Source organism: Bos indicus, chromosome 10 (genome assembly GCF_029378745.1).
Source record: "Bos indicus isolate NIAB-ARS_2022 breed Sahiwal x Tharparkar chromosome 10, NIAB-ARS_B.indTharparkar_mat_pri_1.0, whole genome shotgun sequence".
NCBI classification, from domain to species: Eukaryota; Metazoa; Chordata; class Mammalia; order Artiodactyla; family Bovidae; genus Bos; species Bos indicus.
In genome coordinates, this window is record NC_091769.1 from 11,565,470 (window position 1) to 11,587,307 (window position 21,838).

Below are 21,838 nucleotides of genomic sequence, written 5' to 3' on the forward strand. Positions count from 1 at the left end.
AATACTTTCAGTGTGACACAGATTGCAGGGTTTTTAGAGATGTCTTTTATCAGATTGAGGAATATTCCTTCTATTCCCTATTAGCTTAACGTTTCATTACGGTTATTTTTAAATCATGAAGGGTGCTGAATTTTGTCAGATGTTTTTGCTACATCTATTCAAATGATTATTTATCTTTTCTCCTTTGTTCTCTCAATGTAGTGAATTACATTGACTGACTGATTTTCAAATGTTAAACCAATGTTGCTAGATTCTGTATCTCTAAGTACAAGAGATTATGTGTGTGTGCTCAATCACTTCAGTCATGTCCAACTCTGTGTGACCCTATAGATTGCAGCCTTCCAGGCTCCTCTATCCATGGGGTTATCCTGGCATGAATATTACAGTGGGTTGCCATGCCCTCTTCCAGGGGATCTTCCTAACCCAGGGATTGAACCTACATCTCCTGAAGCTCATGAATTGGGACTGAGCATAGGGCGCTAAAAGCTCCAACTATGATTGTGAGGATTTTTATCCCTTTGTTTCTTACTACCTGGTAAGCTCCTCCTCTTTATTCCTACTATTTGGCTTCATATACACATCTATTATTTTTATGTGTTTGATGAACACCTCTTTATATTTCATAATATTCTTTGCTTAACTTTTATATCTGGTAATACCCTTTGTCTTAACAGTTCTTTTGCTTAATATTAAAGTGCCTTCCTCAGAGAAGGCAATGGCACCCCACTCCAGTACTCTTGCCTGGAAAATCCCATGGATGGAGGAGCCTGGTAGGCTGTGGTCCATGGGGTCGCTAAGAGTCGGACATGACTGAGTGAGTTCACTTTCACTTTTCACTTTCATGCATTGGAGAAGGAAATGGCAACCCACTCCAGTGGTCTTGCCTGGAGAATCCCAGGGATGGGGGCGTCTGGTGGGCTGCCATCTATGGGGTCACACGGAGTTGGACACGACTGAAGCGACTTAGCAGCAGCAGCAGCAAAGTGCCTTCTTACACTTATTGAATGAATAGTATATTAGCTTCCTTGTTCAACTTATATCTATTTAAAGTGCCTTCTGGAAGTCAGAGTATAGATGGGTCTTGTTTTTTTTTTTTTTTTAATTCATTTTGACAGTCTCTACCTTTTAACAGGAGTGTTTAGTCCATTAACATTTAATATAATTAGTGATATGTTTAAATTTAGGTCTTACATTTTACTATTTGCATATTTATTTGTTGTTCCTCTATCCATTATTTTCTGCATCTTTTGGTTAATTGAATATCTTTTAGAACTCCATTTTAATTTATCTACTGAACTTTTAACTATACTTTTATATTCCTTGTTGTTTTCTTTTTGCCTTAAGTGGTTGCTCTAGGGTAGCAGTCCTTAAAGTGTGGTCCTGGGATCTTAAAAATCAAAATCAAGATGATTAAAAACAAGAGTACTAAGATGTTATTTGCCTAATATATTTTCATTCTCTTTTGTAGATACAGCAGAGTTTTCTAGAGGCTTTATGATATGTGATGGTATCAACACTCTGTATCCATGTGTGTTCTTGTGTTTTCTATTAACAGATTCCTGATATAATAGACTTAGGGTATAAATACATTCATTTTCAGAGATTAAGTCAGCTTGTTCTCTGTATCTTTATTGGGTTCTTGTTAATTTTCTTTAGTTATACCTGATATAGCAGCTAAAACCTCATTATTATCAAACTATTAGGTTTATTTTCTTTTTTGGCAATGCCCATAACATGGCATGTGGGTTCCTAGTTCCCAACCAGGGATCAAACCCATACCCCTGCAGTCGAAGCACAGAGTTTTAACCACCAGACCATCAGGGAAATCCCCAAACAAGTAGTTATTCTGAAATCCTAGAAGAAAAGAAGGGAAAGGGGGATTTCCATGGTAATCCAGTGGTTAGGACTTGATGTTTTCACTGCTGTGGCCTGGGTTCAATCTCAGGTAGGGGAACTAAGATCCAGCAAGCCACAGCGTATAGCCAAAAGAAAAAAAAATGAAATCCTAAATTTTTCCTTGTATCTACATGGCAGCACAACAAGAATAGGTACAATTAATATGTTTGTTTCATAATATTTAAGCATTTAAATAAAAACTTAAAATATTAAATTTAACATTAAACTCATTTTAGAAATTAATCACATTTTACTCTAAAATGAAAAATTATAATTCTTTTCATATTTAAAAGTGGATTATTCAAGAGACATGTGTACCCCAATGTTCATCGCAGCACTGTTTATAATAGCCAGGACATGGAAGCAACCTAGATGCCCATCAGCAGATGAATGGATAAGAAAGCTGTGGTACATATACACAATGGAGTATTACTCAGCCATTAAAAAGAATACATTTGAATCAGTTCTAATGAGGTGGATGAAACTGGAACCTATTATACAGAGTGAAGTAAGCCAGAAAGAAAAACACCAATACAGTATACTAACACATATATATGGAATTTAGAAAGATGGTAACAATAACCCTGTGTACGAGACAGCAAAAGAGACACTGATGTATAGACCAGTCTTATGGACTCTGTGGGAGAGGGAGAGGGTGGGGAGATTTGGGAGAATGGCATTGAAACATGTATAATATCATGTATGAAATGAGTTGCCAGTCCTGGTTCGATGCACGATACTGGATGCTTGGGGCTGGTGCACTGGGACGACCCAGAGGGATGGTATGGGGAGGGAGGAGGGAGGAGGGTTCAGGATGGGGAGCACGGGTATACCTGTGGCGGATTCATTTTGATGTTTGGCAAAACTAATACAATATTGTAAAGTTTAAAAATAAAATAAAATTTTAAAAAATGGATTATTGGCTTAGGAATGGGGACTTATCTTTTTATTGGTACAAACTTTCAGTATGGGATGATGAAGATGATCTGGAGATGGACAGTGGTGATGGTTACACAACAATGTAAATGTACTTTATGTCCGTGAACTGTACATTTAAAAATGGTTAAAATGGTAAATTTTATGTTATATATATTCATTAGAATAACAAATATTTTTCTCTACACACAGCTTCTCTGTTTACTTCTAAGATACTGAGAAAGTTGAAAGTGTTAGAATTCTCTGACTCAGTGAAGAAAGAAATCTATATAAAGTAACTAGGTGAAACTGATTTCCTGTTTTATCAAATGAAATGCAATGAAAACTACCTTTCAATAAGTTTTATAAGTGTTAATAATTTACCTTATTGTCTTTTGCGACAGAACATTTTGTCCAAGTTAAGCTGCAGCATCATTTTGAGATCAATCATTCAGAGATTAAAGCAAAACAACTGTAATTGTAAATGCAGGTGTGGTGAGCATTTAAATTCCACAAATTGTTTTTATAACTTTCCAAACTAGAAATTAAGAAACCATTCAGGCATTTTATAGGCGAAGTTGTTATACTGCATTGGGTGGCAAACCAATCACAATAGCTGAGAGACTAGTAAAGCCTTGAAAAGTTTCATCCTGGATGAAACATGCATTACCATTTTCCAAGATAGAAATTCACTGATTCAAAGATTTAACTAAAAACATAGTGATTTAATGTCTTATCAATAGATGTGTTACTATTTTTGCCTTAAAAATAAATAAATCTGATAGAGCAGGACTAATTTTGTTTGTATTCATCTGGTGTCAGCACCAACTAATCATACAAGAAGATACTCTTCTGGAATGCCTGAGAAGTACTACTGAAATATTCAAAGTGTTGAAAATTCTTCTGACCATTTATCCTGGGCCAATTGCGCTGATAATCTCACTAATGGTACAGAAACAGTCGAGGTTAAAACTGTGGGCTGTAGCACAAAGCAATGCAGTGGTACCAAACAGTATTGTGTTCTTTACTACTATGTACTCCCAGTTAAAAAAGAAAGTTCATTTAAGAATATCCCTGATGAAACAGTGAAAATATTTATTAAGTATTGACCCCCCAGTACCTATCTATTTACTATTCTGTGTGATTAGATAAGATATGCACTGAAGTAATTCTTCTGTATACTGAAGCACAGTAGATGTCTTGAGGAGAAGCACTTATGTGGTGGTGGTTTGACCTGTGAGCTGAATTTGTGAGCCACTTTTTTCATGAAATCCCATTTTCTACTTGACAGACAGCTATGACTATCAAGCTATCATTCAGACTTGGTTAATAAGCATACTTCTTTTTGCAAAAATAAATGAAATGAGCCTGTCATGTCAAAGAAAACATCTAATAATATTTATTGCCAATGATGAAATATGAACTTTCAAGTGAAAATTAGAATTTTTGAAAACCTGTAAGTACCTGTATCCACTGTAAGACTGGCAGTTTCCCAAACTTAAATACTTTCTTTGATGAGGTTGGTGGTGGTATTAACAAAAGTGATTCTGGATATTGTCTAATGAAATGTATCAACATTTTGAAGATCTGTGACCACTTTTCCTATGATCAATGCATGATGTTATAACTCATTCAAAGTGTAAGACAGACCAATGGAGAGTACAGAAAGTTCACTAATATGGCTTTAGATTCTATATGGCAACTAACCTTTAAGAAACCTCCACTTCAGAGTTTTGGTGTAGTATTAAAGAAGAATATCCACAATTATCTGAAAAGGCTATTTAAATTCTCCTCCATTTTCCAACTACATATATGTGTGAGGATGGATTTTCTTCATATACTTCAACCTAAACAACATATCACAACAGATTGAATGCAGAAGCAGACATGAAAATCCAGATGTCTTCTATTAAGTCAGACATTAAAGAGATTTGCAAAATGTATAACAATGTCAATCTTTTCACTAATTTACTTTTGTTTTGGAAAATATAATTATTTAGCATAAAAACATTTTATTCATGTTAACATAGAATAGATTTGTTATTGATATTTTAATGAATGAATATTTTTAATTTATCATTTTTTCTAAAATGTATATATAGGTATATATAAGTTATATAAACAAAATCTCTTTGGGGTCCTCAGTAATTCTTAGTATTGTAATGGGATCTCAATACCAAAACGTTTGAGAATCACTGCTCTAGGGATTATAAAATATATCCTTAACTTTTCATAGTCCAAATAATTGTTAATATTATACCACCTGGTGTAAAATATAAGAACTGCAACAATATAGGCCCTATCCTTTATGCTACAGTGCTGTAGTTGTTCTATATACTATACTGAGAATTATGTATTATATCTACACACCTAAGCCTCACATTATCAATTTTGCTTTGCACAGTCATATTTATTTTAAAGAAATTAAGAAATTATATTTACCCACATATTTTTTATTTCTTGTGTTCTTCATTCCTTCCTGAAGGGCTAAAATTCAAGCCAATTTTATTCTTCTTCAGTCTGTAAAATTTTCTTAGCATTTCTTATAGTGTAGGTCTGTTGGTAGTGAATCTTCTTTGTTTTCTTTTTCTTTTATCTGAAGATGTTTTTACTTCTTCATGATTCTTAAAGAATATTTTTGCATGATATAGATTTTAGAATTGACAATATTTTTCTTTTAGCATTTCAAAGATATTGTTTCCATGTCTTCAGGCTCTATTACATCTGATGAGAAGTGATTGATCCTTTGAATCAATGTTCCCTTATGTATGTGTCATTCTTCTCTATTTGCAAAATTTTTTTTTTTTAGGTTTTAAGCACTTCAGAGCTTCCCTGATGGCTCAGTGGGTAAAGAATTCGCCTGCAATGTAGGAGACACAGGAGACGTGGGTTCGATTCCTGGGTCAGGAAGATTCCCTGGAGGAGGAAATGGTAACCCACTCCAGTATTCTTGCCCGGGAAATCCCATGGACAGAGGATCCTGGCAGGCTACATCCAAAGGGTCACAAAGAGTTGGACATGACTGAGCAAATAACACTTTCACTCTCACTTTAAGCACCTTGACTACAATGAACCTAGGTGAGATTTTCTTTCTAGTTATCCTGATTGGGATTGCTGAGGTTCACGAAATTGCAAATATATGTCTGTCATCAAAATTGGAAAATTTAGGTCATACGTCTTCACATGTTTTTTTTCCCAATTTCATTTTCTTCCTCTTTTCCTTTGGGAATTCCAATTCTACATAATCTGACCCTGAGACTCTGTTCATTTCATTGTCATCTCCCCTCCCTGTCCCCCAGCATACTCTGGTCTTCAAATTGGATAATTTCTGATTGATTTAAGTTCACTGACTCTTCTTTCATCTCCAATCTGCTGCTAAGCCCAAGTAGTGACTATTTAATTTTAAATACTGTATTTTTAAATTCTAAATTTTCTGATAGTTTTAAAAAATAGTTTCTATTTCTCTTAAGAGTTCTTATTTATTCATTCATTCAAGTATTAATGTATATTTACTTCACATCCTTGAGCATATTATAAATCATTAATAAATTCAACATCTGGGTCAACATCTGGGACTGCCACCAATGATTGCTTTTTGAGTTTTTCTTTCTGCTCTTGAGTATGAGTTATAGTTTTCCTGTTTCTTCATATACCTAGTGACCTTGGATTCTGTTCTGGACATTGTGAGTGCCATGTTTTAGAGTTTGGATGCTGTTATAGTTTTCTAAAATATATTGATTTTTTTTCTTTTCCCTTAAATTTTTTTTATTTTTAGCAAATGATTAAGCTGGCTAGACTCAAATCTCAAACTGTCTCTCATGTATGAATAGCAGCTGAACTCTCAGTTCAATTTCTTTAACCTTCACTGTGCTGCTGCTTAGAGTATATCCTGAACACGTCTAGTTCAGGTATCAGATAAAAATTTGGCAGAGTTTAAATCAGAATTTGGACCTTCCTCTACTTGGCTGTCTTCTTCCTGAGATTTTCCACTGACTTTTCATTTGGAATAGTTTCTTGAATTTTGCCCTGTGATTCTTCAAGCAAGTAAAACAGCAGGTTTCTCTTGAAGTTTTGGCTGCCCCATGGACGGGACTTTTCCTCGGCCTAGAAGCTGTAAAAAACAAGAAACTCACGCAGCGTCAGTTCCTTCTTCTAAGAGGCTGCTCTCCAGTGTTGTCAGTGCTTTTTATATTTTTTCCAGGATTTATCTTTGCTTTCTGCAGAAGGTTGAGTCCAATAGAAGCTACTTGGCCAATAGCAGAAGTAGAACCCTGCACATGTTTCTGAATCCATCTCACAAATGCTATTTCCATTTTGAAATTAGAATGCCAAACTAAGCATCAAAAATAAGAAAACAAAGTAATCTCAATTAGTAAATTTAAAATGTATTTTGATAATTATAAGGCCTAAACAGTTTTAAAAATAGTTTCATGGTGCTAAGACATAGTGAAATTAGATCTCTGGCTTTAATGACTCTACTGTTACAGATAAGATGGCTTTAAGTTGATGAACTTTATGTCCATGGAAAAATTTTAAAATTCTGAAAATGCTGGCTGGTCTAGTAGAAGAATTTAGAAGTATAAAGGAAAGGTACTTGAGCTTAGGAAGAGATAACAGATATAAACCCAGTGTTGTAAGCAGGGATTTTTCAAAAGGGACAAGTGTGTGGTAGATTGGTTCAGCAACAGAATAGGAAATAAGACTTGCAGTATAAGAACTGGAATAATGAAGGCAGTAAATTAAAGAAGCACCACAGCTTAAAATGAATGAAAAAAATTCCAATGACTCAAGAGAGAAATCAGAATACTGGGAAGGTAGCAATCATATCTATTATAGAGGATGATGCAGGCTCTGGTTTTTTGGGGTTTTTTTAACCATCATCCTCAACAAATTCTGGCAAAGTCATATTTCAGGGTGGTGGATGACAGACATTAATGGTATTTTAGCCTATTACTTCGGAGAAAGCAATGGCACCCCACTCCAGTACTCTTGTCTGGAAAATCCATGGATGGAGGAGCCTGGTAGGCTGCAGTCCATGGGGTTGCTAAGAGTCAGACATGACTGAGAGACTTCACTTTCACTTTTCTCTTTCATGCATTGGAGAAGGAAATAGCAACCCACTCCAGTGTTCTTGCCTGGAGAATCCCAGGGACAGGGGAGCCTGGTGGGCTGCCGTCTATGGGGTTGCACAGAGTCGGACACGACTGAAGCGACTTAGCAGCAGCAAGTAATCATAAACTACTTCTTTAGTCTTATAGGATCAGCTGGTCTCCATGAATGGTCAAAAATATAGTTTAGTTGAAAGTTACTGTGTCTCTGCAAGATGCTGATGATGCCTTCCATCCCAATATAGTAATTAATATGGATCAAGAGTTAAGAGAACATGGGTCAGAAAGGTTTGCATAGTAATTAAAACTGTTAGACATTCAGGAAAGACAGACAGAAAATGCATTATTTGCAAACAGCTAACTAGGCAGGGAGACAAACTAACCTTGAGTCAGACAATGATTTGTTTTACACTCTTATCCAGATATAAAATTGTACATGTCCTTAATCAGAGATGTAAGGCTAAAAGCTCAACTTTTGTACTCACCCTAACTTTGAGTGGCCTTTCATACAGATAATCCCAACTTGCCATTATTTTGGCTCCTATAATGGCAAGTTGGGGTTATCTGCATGAAAGACCACTCAAATTAAATTAACTAATTTGAAACCTTTTTTGTGCCACTATTTTATCCATTAAAAATAACATGTCTCCTATATTCTTATAAATATGCTTATTTTTCCTAAAATGGAAATTAATATTAGAATAAAAATAATTTTATTGTATGTATTTTAATGTTAAAAGTTATATTATAATTCTGAATAAAAGTAAATAAATTCAAATATACCACAGAAAACAAACAAAGAAAGGCAAAGCAAAGAGCAGTTTAAAAAACTTAATTGCTTGGGGCTAGTGCACTGGGACGACCCAGAGGGATGGTATGGGGAGGGAGGAGGGAGGAGGGTTCAGGATGGGGAACACATGTATACCTGTGGCGGATTCATTTTGATATTTGGCAAAACTAATACAATCATGTAAAGTTTAAAAATAAAATAAAATTAAAAAAAAAAAGAAAGAAAACGAAAAAAAAAAACTTAATTGGAGAAAAGGACTAATACTGACAAATGATCATATTAATAAATATAATATATTTGTTTACCCTATAAAGAGTTTGTAAAAAAGAAACATTTTATCTAAAGTTAATGAGACACAGTTGAAATGTTAGCAATATACAAAAAGTTTAAAAATAATATTAAGAAAAAAATTAAAAAACAAATAAAAAAGGTCATTATATACTTTCAACAATACATGTTCCAAAAATTTCTAAGAAAAATGACTCAATTATTATATGAAATGTCGGAGACTTCAACCCTTACAAAATCTGTGCAGAATGGAATATAAAGAGTCAAAATTAAACTATTTAAAAGAGAAATCCTATTCTCCAGTAATTCTTATCTTTTTCACTGTTCCTTTGGAGAATTTGATATATAGAGGATCTGTCTCCAGACACATTTTGCCAACAATTTTGGGTATTCAAGAACTTTTTAAAGCTACATTACCATTCTTTTGTATACATTAGGATCATAATAGCTAACATTTATAAGGCCGTCCTAAGTGCTAGGAATTATACTAAACACTTTATATGCATTTTAATTTAATTTTTATAACAACATTATAAGGTAGGTACTACTCTTATCCTCAAACAACCTATGAGATCAACATTATCATTATTTTCATTTTACAGACCAGGAGAGTGACCATTAGAGATGCTGTTACTGAAACAGGAGGGAAGGTGGCAAGGAACAACTTTTAAAAGAATGATATAGTCATAGGACATGACAAAAACTAGTTAGAACCAACTAGGTCCAATGTGGCAGAAGATCTGACTTCCAGTGGACCTCGTTATATGCCCATCATAACACATTAGCAAAAGCTAAGTGACACACCCACCAGTGCCATGACAATTTCAAGCTGGACTGTCAAAACCAAAAGGTTGACAATAGTCCAATTCCTGGAAATCTCTGTCCCTGCCTCAAAATATTTGGAATAATCCTTCCACTCATTAGCCTATGAAATTACCCAATACATAAAAACTAACCACCCCGTATTTCAGGGCCTCTTGCCTTCTGAGATGGCCCACACTCCATCTGTAGATGTGTTTCTCTCTAAATAAATCCACTTCTTACCTATCACTTTGTCTCTCACTGAATTCTTTCTTCAGTGAAACATCAAGAATCTGAGTTTCATTAAGGGCTGAGACCAGGTGTGTGATATCAAGACCATGGGTTCAAATCCCAATCTGAACAATCTGCACAGTTTCATTACTTGTCCAATTGCTCAATTGGTCATACAACCAATGAACAAGAGAGATAGGATCTATTTATATCCTTATCTCTCTGATCCCAGGGTTTGGTTTTGGTTTTTTTTTTTTTAGCTCTTAATCACTATGATACACTGTCTCTCACTAAGGTCATTTCAAATTAATTAAAAAATCAATATATATGAAAAAGGATGGGGTAAGATGTGGGGATGGGGTAAGAATGTGAAATGAAATGAGAGGTAGACCTGGAACAAACCTGGGTATCATAAGATCACCTGTGATTGATATAAAGATGAGCCACAGATTTGCCGCTGCACAACACAGTAGCCAGGGAAAAGAACTTTAATATTTTTCTTGGTACTCAACTGGAGAAAAAGATCTTTTCTAGGGAACAACAACATAATACGATAAGACTTTAAGACAAACGTTTCTCACAAGAAATTTCTTACACATTTCCTGACATAGACCAAAGCATGATGTGCCAGTATATGTCAGGAAAGACAATTCTATCCAGGGTATAATGCAGTCTCAGAATACAACTCTATAATGAACTGGATTGAGCAGAGGATATATATGGAATAGATGGGATTATGGATAGATTGTATATCCTTCAGGTAATGTTTCTGGCAATTAAGCTTTTGAGTTTAAAAACTAATATTTTCTCCAACAAGAACCTGGAGTACAGAAATTCTACATTGTTCAGGAGGCCAGAGTCATATGTATGGACAATCATGCAGAGGGTAAAACTGATAACTTCTGTGGAAGTTAGGGGGCCCAAAGAGAACATATATCTGAATATTAGACTTTTCACCAAAGTGAAAGTAGAATAGTATCTATCTATGTGTAGAGATAATATCTAATTCACACCAATGTGTAAATATGTAGTATTTAAGACATGGCTGAAATCCAAAGGATGTTGCTATAATATACAGTAATGATATTATGGAAAGTTGCCAAGGCAGTACTTGAGAAAACACATTGCTCTAAATGCCTTTATTAGTTTAATTTAAAATAATAAATTAAGTATCTATATAAGAACATAGATATGGAACAAAGTAACAACCTTACATATGTAAGAAAATCAGAAACTGAAAGAGAAGAAATTAACTATTCAAAATCATAATAATGAATATTTAAAAAGCAAGTCAGAGTTGCTACTTTGAAAAAGAACCAAGTCACAGCACTGATCTAGTAGCTTAAAAGAATAAAATTAAGAGAATTCAAACAGAAAATTATTTCTAAATTTTATTTTGGAGATGAAGAAGAAGGGACAAAATTAAGGTCATAAAAAGGAGAAACATTAAAGTTATGCCTTAAAGTTGGGTAAGATAAGGACAAACCACGGAATAAAGCACTGGGAGTGGAAAGACATTTTGGGGAAGATGAAACAGCCTAAGGATATAGAGACAGAGAAGCATACCTGTACTACTTAGAAATAAGGTTGGTAAGACTGAGATAAATCATGGAGGATCTCATTGTCCTGATTATGTAGAAGAAGGAAGGCAGAATAAAGAGAAAAACAGAAGACCAAAGTCTGAACTTTAAGGAAACTCTCTTAGGGATAACAAGAAACAAGGTCAGTTTGACAGTGGAGGAGACAGATGCTCAACAAACATTTGCTAATTGAATAAAAGAAATGGCCATTACTATATATTGTTATAGAAGTCAAAAAACAAAAATGAGTCTAGAGATTTTACAAAGAAAATGTGAAAGCAAGATGATGTACTATTTGAATAAACCTAATTAGGAAAACCAAGAACTACAGAACAGTATAATACAAATAATTTACTATCTCATATTATATTTACCTTTATAGGTATGTATTTGAACATGTTTCTCTGTAGTGTTCCGAGAGAATTCTGAATACATGCACTTTTAAATTTAAGTGAATATCTTTCATATGATAGTGATGGGAAGGTATTTAATTCTGGAGGAATTATCAGATTAACTTCCCTCCTCACATTGGTAACTTAACTACATCCAGAGAATTCTGTATATCACAGTGAGCAAAACCAAACTTAAAAAGTTTCTAAGTATTCAGAAAACAAGCCTTCAAATTCAGCCTCATTTATTTATGTTTTATCACTAGACCAAAGAGGTAAGGAATTTATCCTGATGTTGTCACACTATGAAAAGATGCTGTTGCTACATCAAAAGATTATGCACCACAACAACGGTGGTTGTATTCTTCTTAACACTTATATGGAAGCCAGAATTAACTAAAATATTTGACTTTTAGGAAGTAAACTGTTAGAAGTTGAATTAAAAAATTTCCAGGCAAGATTAATGGGTTTGAAAGTAAGTCTATGTCTCTCTCTCTCTCTTTCTCTCCTCTATTTCTATTTTTGTTTCTATATTTATATTTCTATTGATATAAGTTTAAAAAATAAAATTAAAATCTTCACCTAAACTTAAGGGACAAGTTGATTTTCATGCTTTAGTAGGATTATATTAAGGGTAATAATAATACAGAAGTCTAAAAAATATTTCAGAGAACTGTTTAAGAAACTATCTTGCTTATTGTCAGTGAATAGGCAATGATGCCAAATTAAAGCAACCTCCTATGTACATATAACCCCCCACCCCAATATCCATACACATATACCCCACACCCAATGCCACATATACACTGTGATACCGATTCATCACTCATCCATACTGTCAATCAGCAACAGCAGAAACATTCATGGTTCTCTGTTAACAGGTTAACATTGGCTTTTGTTTCCTGACCCAAAAGTATCCGGAAAGGGAGAAGCAAGGCATTTATAAATTCAGTTACATGACTAGCTGTTTCAAATACCATAGGGACTTCATATTATGCAGTGAAGTAACATTTTCTAAAACTTTATACAAATAAACAACACTATACCAGTATGACATCTTGACATTGCTAACCCAAATATATATAGACATAAAGTGGTAAATCTGTTAAATGGCAATACTGCCACCCTTACTGATGAAACCTAAGTTGTTAGTATGGCAACTTAGTTAGTTGAATATCAGACTATTTGTGATACATTTGTATACATTCTGGCTTATGTAGTTTAATTATAGCCTCCAATGCAGAGGATATATCATAGAAAATACAATATGTTCAAGATAAGTGTCTTTGTTTAAAAAAACCATGGTTTAGTGAGCACCAATTTTTGAATACTTTTTAATTTCTTGTGACCATTCTTTCATGCTCAGAAATGTACCTGACATTCAGAATGCTTTTTAAAGAAATATAAAATTTCCATTAAAATATGGTTCATAAGATGAGGATTTGAAGTATAAATTTGTCAAGTATAAATTTAATGATGAGGATTTGTCAAGTATAAATTTAAAAAACACACTTACCTTTGATTCGAGGTAGACATTTGCTGATGACATTTTTGTAATTTTGCATATGTAACTAACTAAAGAGATGGCACAAAGAATAAACAGGCTATCATTAATTAATGCTCGAACAAACACAGTCCATTTCAACTGATTTTCTGGGACATCTCCATGGACTAACATCGCGCAAGTCAAGTTCACCACTAAAAAAAGAAGGCTTGCCAATATAAAGCCCAAATGCAACAGAATTCTGAAAGAAAAAATGAATTTATTAGATTTTTATAAAACTAATGAGAAGCTAAATTTAATACTGAATTAATGTGTTACTTTAAGTACAATAATTCCTTCAGTTTAAACTGTTTATAATTTCATTAAATACAAATTTAATAATTACACAGAGTTACTTAGGATATTTTTGAAATTATGATATTAGTAACTAAGCCATTTAAAAATGGCATCAGATTTTAAACCATGAGTTTAAAAATAATCTCATGTGGACTTGAATTCAGTTGCCTCTATCAGGAAGAGTAATATAGGATTATCTTAACTAATTAAAGTAATCCTGAATTTTTCATTTTGTAACTGCTGAGCATATTTTCATTGACCTTTCCATTCTAAGAATTAGCAGGCTTCTAAAATTTGCTTGGAAAATTAATATACCATATATAAATTTAAATTGATCACTAATATTAACTTTAGAAGGTAAGGGAAATGTGTTTTAAACAATTCTCCCCTTTATGAACATCTGATTATAGCAAACATTTATTTCAAACAAGACTAAAGAGGAACATAGGGACAATATATGTAGAGTTTCATATACCCATCAATATCTCATCTTCTTCTAAAGTGGCATATTTATTATGCATACAGAACTACTCCCAAAGTAGAATGCTAAACTACTTCCCCTTAAGAAAAATTAGACCACTTCATAAAAACTCTTCAGGTAAGGTGTGGCTCTCTGTATCAAGTAGCTGGAATAGCTATCTATACGAAAGTAACTCAATTCAAATACATTTATACTCCAAATTAACACGATCAAGAAATTTATTTGCCATTCTAGTAGCCTCTACTTTGGATTACTTTTACTAGTGGGAATCATAAAACATTGTTTGCCTTTGTAAGTAATTTACACAAGGAAAATGGAAGGCAATGTGTAATCTGTAACAATCAATCTTTATTAAGTATACATGCAAAATACAAGGATTCTAGTTTGAGACGTTTAGATCTTAATATTCTCTCAGGTTAAATAATAAAAATAATAATTATATAGCTTGAAACCTAAAATGAACCTTGAAATTATCCATACATCCAGGGAATTATAGTGGTTTAAGAAAAAAAGCATCAAGAGGTTAGACGAGGAGCACTGCTGGCAAGTTTATAGAAGAACTGGTCTGAAACCCAAGGCTCCTGACTCCCCAGTTTAGCAATCTCATTTTTGAGGTGAATCAGAACAGAAACATTAAATATTTCATGGAATGACACTATACATTCTCACTCCAAACAGCATAATCTGATTATGAGAGTATAGTTGATCTTGAGAATTTGTGGACCCTATGAAACTACATTTGACATCTGAAGTGGGACAGTGGCAGAGCACCAAAACAGGTATGCTGCAGCAATACTGCTGAGGGGGGAAGGCCAGATTACTCAGTTCACTTTCTGTGAACTAATCTAAATGCATGATCTTCTACAAAACTGCTAAAGCCTTCAACTACCAAGCCTTCTACCTTGAGAAGTATACTGTAAACAAAATTTACATATGCTACTCATGAAACTTACTTGTGTTTGTCAAGTTCAGTTGCACATCTGACTTTACATATAACCTATAAAGAGAGTATAGAAAAAAGGTTTTGAAAACATGTGTAATATAGTATTTTTAAATTTGCTTTGAATATGTGTTTCAAAGTGATACAACAAGTAATAATAGCAAGTAAACCTCAAATGTTAACAGTTCAACCATTGAAGCAAAAATAGGCAGGTTTTCAAAAGCTTAATATAATAAATTAATAACTTTCTTTGGTATAATTTTAAACTTGAATTTCTATCTTTAAATTTTAAAATTAAAATTTTTAAACTGAAATAATTCAGTTTCAATATGTAATATTTTAAACTGAAATAAATATACATTTATTGAACTTTTATTTTGAGCCAAACATTGTGCTGGATGGCTTGTAACCTATTTTAAACGTATCTTAAGATGGAACAACTTACTTAAATATGAATATGGCTGAGTGTTCTCCAAATATTATTTCCCCTTAAGATGAAATGAAGTCATTAAAGGAAACAAAGGACCAAAAAATGAACACAAAGATGATGAACATATATTTAGTAAACTTACTTCTTTCATAAGGTCTTGCAAAAGGCAGGTCCTCAAATACTTGATGAATCAAGATTAAGCGTAGATAAGGTGAATTTGAAATAAACATGGTAACTTCTGAGAACATGGGTGGAAGGTCTAAATTCCTGACTGGTTAATTTGGATTTTACTTTTTATATAGTGGGAAGATAATGAAGGTTTTCATGTAAGCACTCCAAAATACTTCATTAATCTGGCATCAATGTACAGGCAACCACAAAGAAACTAGGCTAAAAGTAGAAAGACTAGGGACTTCCCTGGCAGTCCAGCAGTTAAGACTCTGCACAACTGCAGGGGGCACAGGTTTAATCCCTGCTTGGGGAACTAAGATCGCATATGTCCATATGAGGCTCAGCCAAAATAAATAAACGTAGAAAGACTAGCTACAAGACTATTGAAATAGATAAGAACTTTGAGTGGGGGTGGGAGTGGGGGGGTGGGGGAATCTAGAAAGAGGCAAGTACAGAAGGTTATAAAGAAACCTAATGTTAGTCTTTTAATAACTTATTGATTTCATTCAAACAATTACTGAGCACACACTATGAAAGGTACCATGGATTCATAAACCTAGTAACTGTTTCTGCCCTCAAGGAGCTCAGTGTATGAAAGACAGAGATAAACCAACTATTTTGAAACATGGTGATATCAATGCAAAAGATACTGTCACAACATCTAAGAAGGGAGAAAGACTAATTCAGTCTAGGAATGCATTGGAGAAGGAAATGGCAACCCACTCCAGTGTTCTTGCCTGGAGAATCCCAGGGACAGCAGAGCCTGGTGGGTTGCCGTCTATGGGGACGCACAGAGTTGGACATGACTGAAGCGACTTAGCAGCAGCAGCAGCAAGGCGAAAGAGGAGAGATTGTCTAGAGTCAGTGAAAGTGAAAGTCACTCAGCGGAGTCCAACTCTTTGCGACCCTATGGACTATACAGTCCATGCAATTCTCCAGGCCAGAATAATGGAGTGGGTAGCCTTTCCTTTCTCCAGGGGATCTTCCCAACCCAGGGATAGAACCCAGGTCTCCTGTGTTGCAGGCAGATTCTTTACCAGCTGAGCCACAAGGGAAGCCCAAGAATATTGGAGTGGGTAGCATATCCCTTCTCCAGCGGATCTTCCCAACCCAGGAATCGAACCCAGGTCTCCTGCATTGCAGGTGGATTCTTTACCAACTGAGCTATCAGGAAAGCCTGTAAAGAGTGGTTTTCCAAAGCCCAGGGAGGGCTTTGGAAGCTACATTTGAGTCAAGTTATGGTGGAGAAATGAGTATTAGGTAAATGCTCAGGCAAAGATAGCAGCTTGTGAGTTTACTTGTATCTATTACATTTTGGTTAACAGTGCCACCATCTACCAGAAGCTAGATGTGATAAAGGATTCTAAAATATCACCATATTAATCTCTAAATAGTACCACTAAATCATTCTCAGATGTATCTTTCTTTGTCACTAATACTATACTGAATTATTACTACAGCCTTTTAATTGGTCTCTCTGCTTCCATTCTTAACTCCATCTATATCTTTAGAACATAACTGGGCATTTTGCCATTTTCCCTTTATTCTCACTTCTCTACATGTTTTATTTTTATTCAAAATTGTACTAAAATATATATAACATAAAACTACAACTTAACCATTTTCAAATGTACAGTTCAGTTGCATTGAGTACCTTCACATTGTTATGCAACCATCACCATCAACATCCACCTTTGAGATTTCTTCATCCTCCTGAATTGAAACTCTGTATTCATCTAACAATATCTCCCTGTTCCTCTCCCCTCTAGTCTTTGGCAATCACCATTCCAATCTCTGTCTCTATGAATTTGGCTACTCCAGGTACCTCATATAAAAGAAATTATACAATATTTTTCTTCTTGTGATTGGCTTATTTCACTCAGCATAATGTCTTCAAGGTTTATCCATGTACATCACACATGAGCATGTGTCAGAATTATCTTCCATTTTAAGCCTGAATAATATTCCACTTATGTATATACTATATTTTGTTTTATATTCACCTCCTGATGGACACCTGAGTAGCTTCTGCCTCTTGGATGCTGTGAATAATGCTGCTGTGGGTACTGTGGATAATACTGCTTGGATACTGTGAATAATTCTATACATGAATATGTTTTTTTGTTACTCATTCGCTAAGTCGTGTTCAAATCTTTGTGACCCCATGAGCTGTAGCACGCCAGGCTTCCCTGTCCTTCACTATCTCTCAGAGTTTGTTCAAACTCAAGTCCATTGATTCAGTGATGCCATCTAATCATCTCATTCTCTGTCGCCTACTTCTCCTCCTGCCCTCAATCTTTCCCAGCATCAGGCAGGGTCTTTTCCAGTGAGTTGTTTCTTTGCACCAGATGACCAAAGTATTGGAGCTTCAGCTTCAGCATCAGTCCTTCCAATCAATATTCAAAATATGATTTCCTTTAGGATTGACAGGTTTGATCTCCTTGCTGTCCAAGGGAATCTCAAGAGTCTTCTCTAGCACCACAATTTGAAAGTATCAGTTCTTCAGTGCTCAACCTTCTTCATGGTCCAACTCTCACATCCATACTATATATGACTTAAATCATTCAAGAGTAAGTTGCATATGCAATGCTCCTTTACCTTTAAATATTTAAATGTATATAATACTTCCTTTATAAAGGAAATTATCTTATATAACCTGTATAATTATAAAAATAATAAAATTGATATTGATAAAGTATCATTATCTAGTCTGCAGACCTTATTCAGATTTTGCCATTTGCTCCCCAAAGTGCCATTCACAGGGTGGGGGAGGGAATCCAAGATTATACATTGTGCATAGGTTTATTGTATACTTAATTCCTTAATTGTTATTTTTTCCCTTTGTCTTTTATGATATTCAGTTTTAAAGAGTTCAGACCAGTGATTCTGTAGAATGCTTCTCACTGGGTTTATCAGATAGTTCCTCATGTTAGATTCAGAATACGTATTTTGATAGGAAAACCACAGAAATGATCGCACTGCATTCTTCTAGTGCATTATATTATGAAGCTCAAGATGCTGATTTGCCCCATTACTGTGATGTTAACTTGGATCATTGGTTTGATCAGATGGTACCCACCAGGTTTCTCCAGGTTTAAGACACTGTTTTCCCCACTGTAATGAATATCATGTGGAGAGATATTTAGATTCTTTTTTTATTATGTTTATTTTTAATTGGAGGAAAATTGCTTTACAATGTTGTGTTGGTTTCTGTAGTACAACAACGGGAATCAGTCATAATTATATATATATTTGCCCCCTCTTGAGTCTCTCTTCTCTCCCCCTCATCCTGCCACTCTAGGTTATCACAGAGTACTAGGCTGGACTCCCTGTGTTATCCAGTAGCTTTCTGAGATATTTAACTTCTAGTAAATATCTTTTATTCTTCAAACTTTCATACACTAGTTTTAGTATCTAAAAAAATGAATCTGATCATACTATTCCAGGAAAAAGCCCACACGCCTTTGATACAGCAAGGCCTTTTACCACCTAGCTCCACCTTCCCATCATTGTATCCTTTTATCCCTGTCTTCAGTCTTACAGTCTGCTTATTCTGAGTTACTTACAACTTTCAGATAAGGGGTTTCATTTCACATCTCCATGCCTTTGTACATGTTTTTACTTTACCTGAAATATGATTTCATGGTCACATAACAAATTCTAATTTATCCTTCAACACCTTATTCGAGTGTTGATCTTTGTTTCACCATAAGTGCCTCAGGAAGAAGGAAACCACTCTGTATCCTTGCATTACAAATCACACTCTATGGCATTTATTCACATTTTTATCCCCCTCTTAAGAGAGACTGTAACTTACTCATATTTATAGTCCCAGTGCCCAGCATAATGCTTGGTTCATAGCAGAAACTGTTTGAATAAGTGAGCAGTGAATTTAGGTCAAAGCAAGTACTTTGGTATGTTGTTGTGGTGTAAGTGAGTATAGGAAATATGGCACAAGTAGAAACTGAAGGGAAAATCAGTCGTCCAATAATGGAAGACTTGTGTAAAACTGTAAAAATATTAGACCTTAATTCTCACAAACTGTATAATAGTTTTTATGCTTGAGTAATTTATTAGGTGTCAGTATAGACAATGGATCAGAATGCCAAAAAGAATTTGAGTTAAGGCTGTTGCATTTGAGCAAATTGACAGTGTTAGTAACTCAGTCCAGGCTCCTCTGTCCATGGGATTCTCATGGCAAGAATACTGGAGTGGGATGCCATTTCCTTCTCCAGGGGATCTTCTTAACCCAGGGATTGAACCTGAATCTCCTGCACTGCAGCCAGATTCTTAACTTTATGAGTCACCAGGAAGGGAGTCTACTTTTCCTCATTCTCAAGTTTTGAATCTAAAGAACTATTAGAATCAAAGTCCTACTGACAAAATTTTTAAAGTCAGGTCATGTAATTGATTTTTAGTTTTAAAATTTATTACATATAGGCAGAAATAGAGATAACAGGTGAGTTTTGGAATATAAGAAATAAATCATAATCACCTAGAGAGGTGATAGCTGCAACTCAAAGTAGAAGGTACTTGGGAAAACAAATGTAGAATGAGAAATCAACCTGTGATATGTTCACATTTTACAGTAAAAGTGAAAAAGCCCAAAAGGTGAAGAAAAGAGAGATGAGCAAGGGAGAGAGCCTTAAGAATCAGACTAGTCATAGGAAGCAGTGGAGTAGTTTAGAGGTAAAAGGAAGAAAGTATAGCCTTTGTTCAATTCTGCAAAAAGTCAAGAATAATTAAGAAATGAACTTTTGACTGGGATAACTTGAAGAGAATAGTTTTCAGTGGAATTGCAGAAGAAAAAGCAAGGAAGTAAGACAACAAAGGCAGTGAGCACAGACTATATGAGATATTTTTAAAGATAGGAGATAAGAGGAACCTGCGTATTTTTTTGACTGGAAATCATGTATTGGAATATTGCATGTTTCTGCATGGTCCAGGGTTTCTGCTATGCAAGGGATTTACACAGTGAACATCCTTGAAAACTAGAAATGGTGTCTATCCCAGTGGCAGAGGGAAGATCTGTCTCTTGACTGGTACAACAGAGAGAACATCTCTCTCCCTGAAGACATTCCAGGGGAGTAAAATTTTCATCTCCCTCCCTGGTGAAGATTTGCTTACATTTCAGAATACAGACAAGGTCTGCCTGTCTTATTTATTTGGGGTTATCTCTCCTGTAACAAACCTTGCTGCACACACAGTTAACACCTGACCCTCACTGGTTGCCTTATAGGAACTGGGCTTGTGGAACTGGTTCAAAACACTACTTTGGTTGATTCTTGTTTTTTCCCATGAGCAATAAATGGCCTTTTTCTCTGACCTATGGGTCTTCTGCTTTCTTTTGGTATATGTCTATAAAACTGTGGGAGGCTAACCTATCAGCTTTCAAATAGAATAAAATCTCAGACATTCACAATTTCTGATTTAATGATCTGTTGATCCGAAATGAACTAGAGAGGGTGAAATGGTAAATGGAGGAGAGTGGGAGAAAGGAAAGGAGAGCTCAATTGTTAAAGAAGGCTCTAGGTGAGGCAGGTCAGCCCTGAAAAGGAAAACACATACTTTTGAGATAAGAGAGAGGAAAAGATAGCTGAATAAAAACTTGGAGATCTGTACAGAAAATGTAAAATAATCTACAAACCACTTTGTTAAAATAAGAAATTTGGATGTAGCAATTTTGATATAGAGAAAATGGATGAGGGAATTTGGCAGATGGATTCTATTTTTTTTTTTTTTTGTTAAGTAAAGTAGGAGGCAAGGTCATATCCTGAGACGGGATGTTAGATTTAAGCACTTGGAATATGGGAAACATTTGGAACACATGGATAGAGGGCTATAAAATATTATTTCCAGAAACAGAGAGGTCCAGTTAAAGTCAGGCAGTTGACAGTGGATGTGTCAGCAAGGGTTCCTAATTTTAAAATTGAAACAACCTAACAGGGAAAAAATGGATGTCATTAAAAAGTTAGGAT

At 34.8% G+C, this 21,838-nt stretch overlaps 1 protein-coding gene across 1 annotated transcript in view; it reads right to left on the minus strand.

Annotated features, from left to right (window-relative positions):
* GPR137C (G protein-coupled receptor 137C) overlaps positions 1–21,838 on the minus strand; it is a 62,390-nt gene that overhangs the window by 11,422 nt on the left and 29,130 nt on the right. The window contains exons 2-3 of the mRNA XM_019967729.2: positions 15,273–15,316; positions 13,515–13,743 (exon numbers count right to left, since the gene is read on the minus strand). Coding sequence (XP_019823288.2) covers positions 13,515–13,743; positions 15,273–15,316 — 273 coding nt within the window. The remainder of the gene's footprint in view (positions 1–13,514; positions 13,744–15,272; positions 15,317–21,838) is intronic.